Source organism: Diabrotica virgifera, chromosome 7, assembly GCF_917563875.1.
Source record: "Diabrotica virgifera virgifera chromosome 7, PGI_DIABVI_V3a".
NCBI classification, from domain to species: Eukaryota; Metazoa; Arthropoda; class Insecta; order Coleoptera; family Chrysomelidae; genus Diabrotica; species Diabrotica virgifera.
Genome location: NC_065449.1, coordinates 119,097,238 through 119,109,900, shown reverse-complemented (window position 1 = coordinate 119,109,900; position 12,663 = coordinate 119,097,238). Strand labels below are relative to the sequence as shown.

General features: G+C 32.7%; 1 protein-coding gene across 2 annotated transcripts in view; it reads left to right on the top strand.

Annotated features, from left to right (window-relative positions):
• The window catches only part of LOC114328838 (ATP-binding cassette subfamily G member 4-like), a 405,691-nt gene that overhangs the window by 237,669 nt on the left and 155,359 nt on the right, over positions 1 to 12,663 (top strand). For both annotated transcript variants that reach the window (XM_050656037.1, XM_050656038.1), the window contains exon 3: positions 10,508 to 10,697. In XM_050656037.1, the coding sequence (XP_050511994.1) occupies positions 10,508 to 10,697 (190 nt within the window). The remainder of the gene's footprint in view (positions 1 to 10,507; positions 10,698 to 12,663) is intronic.

Below are 12,663 nucleotides of genomic sequence, written 5' to 3'. Positions count from 1 at the left end.
ATGAGAAAATGACATACTTCTCCCTCGCTTGATTTGCGGCACTCGCCTCGTGCCTCGGCTCGTGCCAACAAATTTCTGCGCTCGTGAGAAATATGTTTTTTTTCTCACTTGTTGTACAATATCTTATTTACTATGAATGTTGTTAGAATAAAAACACTTTATAAAAACAAAATCCAAGCCGTGAAAACAAGACGTCATTTATACAAAGAAATCTTATTCCTTATCGTTTATTAACCATCTGATAAATGGCTTTGTCATGTAATTCTGTAGAAATAATAAAAATAATTACTTTAAAAGGGACCATATAAAGTTGCGACTATAAGGTTATTGGCATAATTACTGAATTATTCATCATGTTGGTTACAAGAGGCTATAAACAAGATAACGACAACAATTACTTAAGTACATACAAATTATTCGAACAAATGAGATTTGAAAATTATGTGACCGAAAAATAGCAGTCCTTACAATTTCTTTGGAAAGAACTAGAACTAAAAATATGTCATTCAGTAAATAAATTGGTAATGTTATTACAATAATAAAAAGATGAGTATATAGGGTGATTCATTAAGAATGTCCAATCTCTGAGTTGTAGATTGCGGACCTCAAAATATTGAGATTTAATCCAAATCCATTAAATAAAATGTGGCTCGTTACTGAAAGAGTAAATAAAGGGTGTTTTATTTAAAAATTTAATAAATACTTTTACCTAGTACTTTAAAACTATTTGACAGATCCTTGTCATACTCGGCAGTATGACAGTGTAGGTGTAAATACTGTACACCCTACTAAATTATGATGAACAAACGTTTCTGGCTGCTACCAGAGGCGTACGATAGAGGACAGTGAATGGTTGACCCTTCTCGAATTCTACGCCACTGGCGGAATTACAATTTTAGCGTAATATTTCGACTCTCCAATACTTTCTATGGAAATAATATACTCTTAACGATAAAGTATTCAGATTTCGAGATATTTGAAGTTGAAAATGATACGGCACAGCTATTTTGATTAATGTATTGTGCCCGTAAATTTTTAACTTGAAATATCTCTAATGGAAAATAAGCCACAATTTTACTAAAAAAATCATTTTATTAACGTTTCGACGTCCAAATCGGATGCCGTTGTCAAAATACAAAAAATATTATTTTTAAGAAAATAGTTTCAGAACAACATTGAAATAACCCAAAAACTAATGGTTTTATAGTTATAAATCAAGAGTATATTTTTTACGTTGAAAGTATTGGAGAATCTAAAAATTATGCTAAAATAGCTATTTCATCAGTGGCGTAGAATTTGGTAAGAATAAACTATGCACTGTCCCCTGTCGTACGCCTCTGGTACCAGCCTACAACTGGGGACAGAATTACCAGCCTTTTATTTATGTAAAATAATTTAGTAGGGTGTACAGTACCTACACTTTTTGGCAAGTATGATAAGGATATGTAAAATGCTTCTAAAGTACTGGGTACAAATAATTTTTACATTGTTTTCATCCAAAATCATTCAAATTTTTGGTACATCCAAAATAATCAAATTTTTTTGGGTTAGATATTAAATATTTGTATCCAGTACTATAAAACTATTTTAAATACTATTGTGATTATCACTATCCTACTTGGCAGAAAGTATAGGTACTGTACATCCTACTAAATTATTTTAAATAAATGTTTCTGGCTACTACCAGAGGCGTACGACAGAGGAAAGTGAATGGTTGACCCTTTCCACATTCTACTTCACTGGCGGAATTACTTTTTTAGTGCAATTTTTCGATTCTCCAATACTTTTTTTGTAAATAATTACAAAATTATACAAATTATATACTCTCATTCGTAACAATATAATCATTGGTTTTAGAGATATATGAAGTTAAAAATGAAAGGGCACAATATATGTATTATTCAAAAATAGCTGTGCCGTTTCATTTTCAACTTCAAATGTCTGGAAAACTAATGGCTTTATGGTTACGAGTGAAGAGTGTATCATTTGTATAGAGAGTATTAGAAAATCAAAATATTTTCCTAAAATAGCAATTCCGTCAGAGGCGTAGGATTTGGGAAGGGAAAACCATTCACTGTACCCTGTCGAACGCCTCTTGTAGTAGCCAGGAAAGTTTGTTTATCATAATTTAGTAGGGTGTACAGTACCTAAACTTTCTGCAAAGTATGACAAGGATATGTGAAATATTGAATGGGTTGCATGTGAGAGTTCATTTTAAATGAAGTAAAAGTCAGACATATTCTCAATCTTTATTATAACTTCCGACGACCGGTTTCGCTCTTTAAAATTTGTAGAGCATCTTCAGGTCAAAGGTAACAAGTTACAAAATGATTCGGTTACAACGAGCTACTAACTCAGTATTCATTATCATGATGTTTCTATTAAAGTTATGTTAACGGGATATGGTGGAATAGATGGAGGATGCAGCAAAGGTAAACAAATTTATGGGATTTAGGAATTCTTGAGGGTGATGAGATAGTTGGTGTAAGTCAACCAACAAATCTGTGCTTGTTATTATGTTTGTGTAGTTCAAATTAGTGAATGACATATATACAATTTTAATGTGTGTTGATTTTAAAGATTTTATTTCTATGTATTAAACGATTTTATTTTAATTTTATTTATATTTATATATATTAAAAGAATTCTATTTACGAGGACTGGCCAAGTACCTAAGAGGTGGAGGCCATAAAACTACAAGAAGAAGAAGAAGAATTCTATTTATTAGTAAATGTATGATTGACAACGTATGGATCAAAAATGTGGCGAGTATTTATTGTGTATGTTAGAACTGGATGTACAGTTGTAAACTGAATAGTTAGTACTTGATCTTTGACGAGTATTGTTCCGGCAGATCGGAAAGCTTAAAATTGTACTTAAAATACTATATTAGCAGTCATATAATAAATAGCAATAAAAGTAAAAGTGAATGTGAATTAAATCAACAATGTAGGTAAATGAAACAACATTATAAATTAAAGGGTGGAGAATTGGAATAGATAGAACAAAGGAATTAAAATATAGTACGAAATAATTGGTTGTGAATTGAAACACCCGTGTTGAGCTGGCCCCCCCCCCACTTGCAAAAATTAAAAAACGAATAGCCCTGATTTATGAGCTATTTATGAGCTCTCATATTCCGCAAACTAAAAATTTTGAGCTCGTTCCACTGAGCAGGAATTTAATACTTTAGTGGGGGGGGGCTGAGTCAGCCCCCCCCACTACTTAAAAATAGGAATATTGAATCGGTTTTTGCGGCAGAATTACGAGCTATTTATGAGCTCTTAAAATTATATAGTTTCGATTTTTGAGCTCATCCCCTTCACCCCCAAACAACCCTTTAATTGATTTAACTTAAGAGAAAAATGCTGAGAAAACTTAAAATATATCGTATTGAGGATATAATTCCTATAGCGTATATACTCTAAGAATAAACTATTAAATCACGTGCATTTCGATTATTGAGCTACAACCCCTTCGCAAGAAAACCACCCTATCTTCCCGGCTTAAGAGAAAGTTGTACTTGAAATGCATTAAATTAATTATTTGGCGACTACATATCATTTAATAATTTATAAGCTATACGCGCATCTAAATCAGTAAATTGCAATTTATTTTATATAGTGCAGTCACTGAAAGTAAAAATCAACGATTACCTTCAATTTCGGTGAACCTTCATCGATTTTTACGAAAATTGGTCAGTGGTTAGAGAATACCTCAAGAAACAAAGGTGACATGATACCACCTTGCGCCTTTACCCTGAGGGTGGATACCGCCCCTTCTCGGGGGTGAAAAATTATTTTATAAAAAATAACTGCACAAATCTATAAAAGAACAAATTATAAGCAAAATGTATTATATAAAGTTATTAAAATAAGTCAATACTTTTTAAGTTATTAAAGATCAAAAATTTTAATTATTAGTGAAAAAAATGCATGTTTTGAATCGGTTTTTCGTAAATCACTGAAAAACTGTTTTCAGTGAAAACAGTTTGAAAAAAAAAAGTTTTTATGAAAAAGTTAATAGTAGTTTTATTCCTATAGCTTATATTCTAAGAATAAACTCTTAAATCACACGCCTTTCGATTATTGAGATACAACCCCTTCGCAAGAAAACCATCCCATATTCCCGGCTTAAGAGAGAGAGTTGTACTTAAAATAATTTAAATTAATTATTTGTCGACTAGATATCGTTTAATAATTTATGAGCTTGCAAAATATACGCATCTCAATTATTGAATTGCCATTTTCTTTCTATAGTGCAGTCACTGAAGGTAAAAATCAACTACGACCTTCGATTTCGGTAAATCTGCATTCATTTTCACGAAAATTGGTGAGCGGATTTTGATGCTATCAACTTTTTCTGGAGCTCATTTTGGATAGGTATTTCTAAGTACTTTGATAAGTATTTAGTACCTAAGTGTTATAAAATGCATCTCTTTCCCGTTATTTAAGCTTGTATCCTTAGATTTGAACAGTCGCAGAAAAAAATATACATTTAATTACCAATAACTTACTTTAAATTAACATTAAAGGGTTTTTCAAGTAAGCAATTTATTATATTTTTTATTGGCTTCAATTTTAGTGTTGAAAACTTTTTTGTAAAAACTTACAGTTTTTGAGTTATTTATGAAAAATCGCTTTAAAACATGCATTTTCTTTCACAAAAATTAAAATATTTGATCTTTAATAACTCAAAAAGTGTTAATTTATTTTAATCACATTATATAACAAATTTTGCTTACAATTTGTCCCTCTCTCGATTTGTGGGGTTATTTTTAATAAAGTAATTTTCACCCCCGAGAAGGGGTGACATATACCCCAGGTTAAAACCCCAAGTTGTTATTGTTAATTCGTGAAAATGAATGGAGATTTACCGAAATCGAAGGTCATAGTTGATTTTTACCTTCAGTGACTGCACTATAGAAAGAAAATGGCAATTCAATAATTGACATGCGTATATTTTGCAAGCTCATAAATTATTAAACGATATGTAGTCTCCAAATAATTAATTTAAATTATTTTAAGTACAACTCTCTCTTAAGCCGGGAATATGGGATGGTTTTCTTGCGAAGGGGTTGTAACTCTATAATCGAAAGGCGCGTGATTTAAGAGTTTATTCTTAGAATATAAGCTTTACGAATTAAACTACTATTAACTTTTTTGTAAAAACTTACAGTTTTTCAGTGATTTACGAAAAACCGCTTCATAACATGCATTTTTTTCACGAATAATTAAAATCTTTGATCTTTAATAGCTTAAAAAGTATTGACTTATTTTATTAACTTTATATAATAAATTTTGCTTTTAATTTGTTCTTTTATTGATTTGTGCAGTTATTTTTAATAAAATAATTTTCACCCCCGAGAAGGGGCAGTATCCACCCTCAGAGTAAAGGCGCAAGGTGGTACCATGTCACCTTTGTTTCTTGACGTATCCTCTAACCACTGACCAATTTTCGTGAAAATCGATGAAGGTTCACCGAAATTGAAGGTAATCGTTGATTTTTACCTTCAGTGACTGCACTATACAAAATAAATTGTAATTTACTGATCTAAATTCGCGTAATTTAGAAGCTTATAAATTATTCAATGATATGTCGTCGCCAAATAATTAGTTTAATGCATTTTAAATACAACTTTCTCTTAAGCCGGGAAGATAGGGTGGTTTTCTTGCGAAGGGGTTGTAGCTCAATAATCGAAATGCACGTGATTTAATAGTTTATTCTTAGAGTATATAAGTTATAGGAATTATATCCGCAATACGATATATTTTAAGTTTTCTCAGCATTTTTCTCTTATGTTAAATCAATTAAAGGGTTGTTTGGGGGTGAAGGGGATGAGCTCAAAAATCGAAGCTATATAATTTCAAGAGCTCATAAATAGCTCGTAATTCTGCCGCAAAAACCGATTCAATATTCCTATTTTTAAGTAGTGGGAGGGGCTGACTCAGCCCCCCCCCCCACTAAAGTATCAAATTCCTGCTCAGTGGAACGAGCTCAAAATTTTTAGTTTGCGGAATATGAGAGCTCATAAATAGCTCATAAATCAGGGCTATTTGTTTTTTGATTTTTGCAAGTGGGGGGGGGGCAGCTCAACACGAACTATGTTTTAAGTGATATAAGCTATGGATAAATATTAATAATCTATTGAACCAGATAAAGGAAATTAGTAGTAAATTATATTTTCGGGTATACCTACATTGTGTTATAAAATTTCGTCAATAAATAAATAAATAGCTAATTAAGTAAATTCACCTCATAATTAAAGATTTAGAGTAAGTCTGACTTTTACTTCATATGTGAAATAGTTTTAAAATACTAGGTAAAAATAATTATTAAATTTTTAAATAGAACACGCTGTAACTCAGTAACGAGCCACATTTTATTTAAGTGATTTCGGTTAAATGTTAATATTTTGAGGTCTAGAAACTACAACTCAGAGATTGGACATTCTTAACCCGGGAGTAGTCGCGCGCACTTCTGTAACGTGAACATTCACGTGTTAGATTTCATCTCACAATACGAATTTAAATACGAATCTACAACAAATTTTTATTTTATAGTATGTTTATTTACTTGATATGTTAGAAATATTAATTCTAACAATTATTAAAGCTAATTGGCTCTCCCAAAGCCATAAATTCCACAAAAAGAAGAAGAAGAAAAAACCTACGCATTACTACATCCTTCCTTGAGGCACTTACGAAATTTTTTTAAAACTGTAAAATTTTTCATCAAGTTATCACGAAAAAGGGTAAAATGTGAGATACTATCTAACGGCGCGACTACTCGCGGGTTAAGGAATCAGCCTGTATACTGACGGCCTTTTCAGTAATATCGTACATATAGGTTGTAAATATGTAATTGAAATAATATAATCAATAACGAATTAAAAAAATATCTACCTACTGTTTAGGAAACCTGTTCCAGTTTGTTACGGCATTGGTGCCATTAAAACACATTTTACAGAGATATCTGATAAAGGTACATTTCCCTTAACCCTTAAACGCCCAACCTTTTTTAGGTTCCATGTACGCCCAAGGATGGGTAAAAAATGTCCACCTCGAACATAGCTAATATATTTATTGAGAGTTGTTGAAAATGGATTAAACTTAAGAATCTTATGCTTAATAAACACAGCATCTTCTAAAATATTAATATAAACAATTTACAGACCTTACAACAAAATTACAATGTACATCAAAATTAACATACCAGTAAAAGCCAGTAATTCAGATTTGTCGATTTTCTCCACATTCTTCCTTTCAACCTTCTCATTGGAGGATAATTATGTAGATTATGTAATTACACGAATTTCATGGTTGAAGAACCTGAGAGAATGAGAGAATGGAGAGAGTGGTTTGGATGCAGCTCAAAACAACTATTTAGAGCTACTGCCTCAAAAATTAAAATAGCTATGATGATTGCCAACCTCCGTAGCGGAAATGGTACCTGAAGAAGAAGAATTATACGGATTATCTTCCTACCAACGAGAAATTATATAGAAACCTTTAGTAAAAAGTTTTTACTTTTTATATCCACCCATATTTTTAACTCAAGATGCTACTTTTATTTTCAAAAATATCGGTAGAACCAAATTAGCATTCGATAAAGGGCTGTCTTTTTACCAATTAATAATTTTTTTAAAAATTTTAAACACGTAATAAATATGTTACAAGGGAATACGCATTAGGTGGACATTTCTTACCCACCCTTGGGAGTTTAAGGGTTAAGAGAGGGGTATTTAGCCAATGAGATTATTAAACTATTCACCGGTTTGTTACAGACTTCTATGAGAAACAATAATTGAGAAAATATTGGAGTCGACATAGATGGGGAGTTTCTTCTGAACAACTTAAGGTTTGCAGACGATATAGTCCTTAGTTACGGCGAAATTAGATGCAGGATAGAACAGCCCAGAGCCGCCTTTAGAAGATATTATATAACAGAGACCTAATTGGTATTGAGGATCCGCCTACTTTGCTGCTACGGGTTCTCGGTCTTACTTTATGGTGTCAATTCCTGGACTTAGAATGTCTCAGCAAGACTACTAAGATTATAAAAAGCATCAAGGAGAGAAAGCTTGCGTATTTCGGACATGTAATGAAAAGTACAAAATAGTTATATGTTATTATGAAATATTATGTAAGGGAAAATAGCAGGCAAACGCTTGTGAGATTGGTATGGGGTTGATACAAGCATGCTACTTAGAGTGGCAGTGAATAAAGTTAACATAGCTATGATGGTAACCAACGTTTTGGAAGAACATGGTACATTAAGAAGAAGATAGTCCATATAGCAGACCAGGTATATCATGGCTGCAAAGTTCTTCACGAACTTCAGAGCTCTTGTACTTGAATTGGCCTTAAAATCAACTTTTCCAATACACAATACATGATGAGTAATTTCACCAAACTAAGCTACCAAAACTATATACCCTATTTTAGACAATCCTTCCTCTTCTACAACGTTAAAGCAGATATTATTGTCCACTCCATCCGTCACACCCGCTATTGTAAATAATTCAATTCATAATGATAATGCAACAAACAATGATAACGGTGACATTCCGGAAGTAATTTAATTGTCTTTACCATTAATTAGAGCGACTACCCCAAATCTCGAACGAATCTTAAAAAACAAGCTAAACATCAAAATAGCTGGTAAATAAAAGTGCTATTAATAACCTGTTTTCAAGGATGAAAGATCAAAAATGAAGAATTAAAGATAAATCACCAAAGGAGATGCTTTTGATGTAGTTTACAGTATACTACGTATTGATTGTGACAAGAATACTTGACCAAACCACTGGACGAGTTAAATACCATATTTCATCTATCTATCTTTGAGCCTTAATCTATCCATCTTTGGACATACGCCTCTCCTTCTCTTTTTCACTGGTTTCTATCCAGAGTTATGGTCATCCCTCTGGATTCGCCATGCTTTTTGAGGTCGTCGCTTCATCTAATCTGAGGGGAAGGTCCCAAAGATCGTATTCCATATTATAAAACTGATTGTAGGTTACATCCAGACAGATGCTCTTTAGCTACACATGAATGAAAGCCATAATATGGACTTTGAGTTTTTAAATATTTTAGCAAATGAAAAGAACTATCACAAAAAAACTTTTCTGAAAATGGCGTTTATTTATCTGAATGAACAAACAAACAATAACAGAAGAGCTATTAAGTAATTAACAGAGACCTATTCGTTCTATTTTGAAAGTGACAAAAATGTGAATGTCAATTATGATTGAAGTTTAGATACTACCTCACAGTAATCTGTCTCTTTTATGTTAACATATTGACATAATAATTGTCTCAAACCTTACCTTTGTTCTGTGTGCAAACGAGCATTTAATGATTTTCATTATGATTCTAGTATGACGGATACGAAAATGAGCCGTGTAGCGGCAAGTTTCGTATAGAATACGAGCTTCGTACTGATAATTAAATGCAACATGTATAGATAATTTTTTCTTTGATGATTCACAACAAAAAACTTATTTTCAAATTTATTAATTTTGTAACGCAAACAAATTAAATAGTTATATAGTTAAGTAAATTAATTATTTTGTTGATACATTATTTGTCAATATTAGAAATTATTAAAATTAATTTGAGGATAAATTTTTTATATCCCTATCGCCTTTAGACATTTTCTTAAAAACATTTAATTTTTAAATTAGTCAGTTTGATTAAATATTGAGAACTGCCAAAGCGTATATTATATTTGACTCGACATTGTTACCTGCGCATGTGCCACCTTCATCGCGAATGTCATCTCGCGACTCTATTGGTTAAAAATCTGTATCATAATGAAAATCTGTGTCATAATGAAGTTTATTATTATACAGGTACTGAAACCATAATTTATATATTAAAGTATGAGAGTAGAAAAAATAATTTATCTACTCTATGTCATATTATGTATAAGTTTTTAGTTTGTGAAAACTGTCATTATACATAGCAGTGCGTGAAGGATTTAAAGTGTGCGTGAAGTAACAATATATTTTAAATAGGATTTACTTTTTCGCACACTTTCAATGGGTTTTTTGTCACACTTTCATATAATCAAATATCCTTAACGTTCGCGTTGTCATGGTGATGACAATATGAGCAATGACTTAGAACAAAATTTTTGACAGTTTTGTGGTTTGAAAATAGTTAGGATTTTTAAATGCCAAAGGTCTAAAAATTGTAGAATCGAAATGAATTCCAGTGACGAAAGGTTATAGTTTTTTTTATTTGTTTATCGAAGAGTAGATCAAATATTGTATGAAACTGTGCGTGAAGTACTTCGCACATAGCTCTAAAATTCGCGTGCGTTCGCAAAAAGCATACATCACGAACTGTTTCATAAATAACTATTAATATTTAGTAGTTTTTAACGTACTTCTTTAATATTTTTTTTTTTATTTGAGTAAGGAAAGTTTCAAAGAGTTGTTCTCTTATGTTCTTTGATATGCGGTAAGTTTATTTTCTAAAATAAAACTGTTTGATTTCAGATCCAAGGGCGTTTTAGGTGAAAAACTAATAAATGATAAACCAAGAAATGAACTAGCATTCCAAAGAAAATCTTGTTATATAATGCAAGATGATGATCTCCAACCTCTACTTACAGTATCTGAGTCAATGACAATAGCAGCTAGTCTTAAGATGTCTTCTAAATATACATGGAAAGAAAAAAAGAATAGGGTATGTTTATTATTTAAATTCATGAAAATTATAAAAAATCCGAATATTTGCTAAGTTTAATATGTCAAAATATTTCTTTTCCCCTTCTTTGTTCCTCTTCTATTGGAAATTAATATCAATGCTATAATATTTTTAGTTACATCGAAACAGTGTTTTCGTGGTGAATCAAAACCACTTTCTTACTATTCTTATCTAAAACGTTCTTTGAAGGCCAGCATATCTCCGTTGTTTCATATTTACCTTGCAATGCATTTGGTAGGAAATAGCACCACATCTCAAATCTCTATAGTTTTTTGATAATCACATTATTTTAACAGTATTAAATTATAATTATTAAATACCATCATCAACAGAGCTGAATTATTAAGGGTTGTAGAAGACTTCTATACAGAACTATACAACAGTCAACAAAACCATATGGGCCACTAGAAGATTCAGGAAAAAGTTTAGTTAACCAAGGATCGGAATTGATGCATGATATATCAACAGACGAAATCAGGAACGCATTGAGAAAAATGAAAAGAAATAAAGCTCCGGGAGAAGACAATATCGTTATAGAAGCCGTAAAGGTTGGAAGAGACAGGCTTTTAAACAACATAAAGGAATTGTTTAACTTATGTCTGCACCAAAGTGAAACACCTACAAGATGACACAGTGCACTTACCATATTATTACACAAAAAGGGCGATCCAACAGATCTCGAGAATTACCGGCCCATAAGCCTATTAGACCACCTCTACAAGTTATTCACAAGAATAATAACAAATAGACTGGAAACAAAATTGGATTTTTACCAACCTAGAGAACAGGCGGGTTTTAGGAAAAACTTTGTCACTAACGACCACCTACACTGCATAAAAGGAAATATAGAAAAATCTATCAAATACAACCGACCATTGGTCCTGGCTCTCGTAGACTTTCGCAAAGCATTGGGTACGATAGAAATTAGCAGCATAATGAGAGCATTGGAGGAAATTCGTATAGATTATCGGTACTCCAAGCTGAAAGCGAACATATACAATAATGCAACCATGACCGTCCGACTACACAAAGATACCAAATCTATAAAAATCGAAAAAGGAATTAGACAGGAAGACACGTTATCTCCCAAATTCTTTACGGCAGTACTTGAAAATGCCTTCAAACAATTGGAGTGGGACGCCAAAGGAATAAATGTTGACGGTGAAAAGCTCTCCCACCTACGCTTCGCATGACGACATAGTTCTTATAACAGACAACTTAAAAGACATTAGAACTATGCTTACTGAGTTAGATGCCGCCTGTAAAAAAGTTGGTTTAAACATAAATTTTGGAAAAACACAATACATGACAAACCTGGTACCAAGCGAAAATCCCAAAGTCGACGTCAACGAAATAGCATTGGTCCATAAATATAAATACTTAGAGCATGAAATCCAAGTAGATGATCTAAACGGGTGTCACTACAGATATAGGGAATTCTGTGTGTTAGAGAGAGAGGTATGTGATGTCACAGCTGATATAGGAAAGTATGTGTGTTAGAGAGAGAAACATGGTATCTCTGCTGCTATTGGTCCGATTTAAACGTACGACGGCTCGTTGGAATGGGCGGGAGATAACGAATACAAAAAAACATGGCGGCATAGTGTCAAAAGGGCGCTTTCCGATGTGACGACGTCCGATGGGGCGCGTTCCGATGTGACGGCGTTCTAGCGCTGGTCGATCGGTGCGCGATACCAGATGTGCGATCGGTACCTTAATTTTTCGCGGAACGCGAAGCAGATGCGCGGTCGGTACCTTTTTCGCGGATCTCGTAGATACGAAGCGCGCGGTAATTTTGGAATTTAAATAAAACAACAACATAATGCAATTTTTTAAAAGAACTTAAAAGGAACACAGCGGCGCAGCGGTGCGCGATACCAGATGTGCGATCGGTACCTTAATTTTTCGCGGAACGCGAAGCAGATGCGCGGTCGGTACCTTAAGT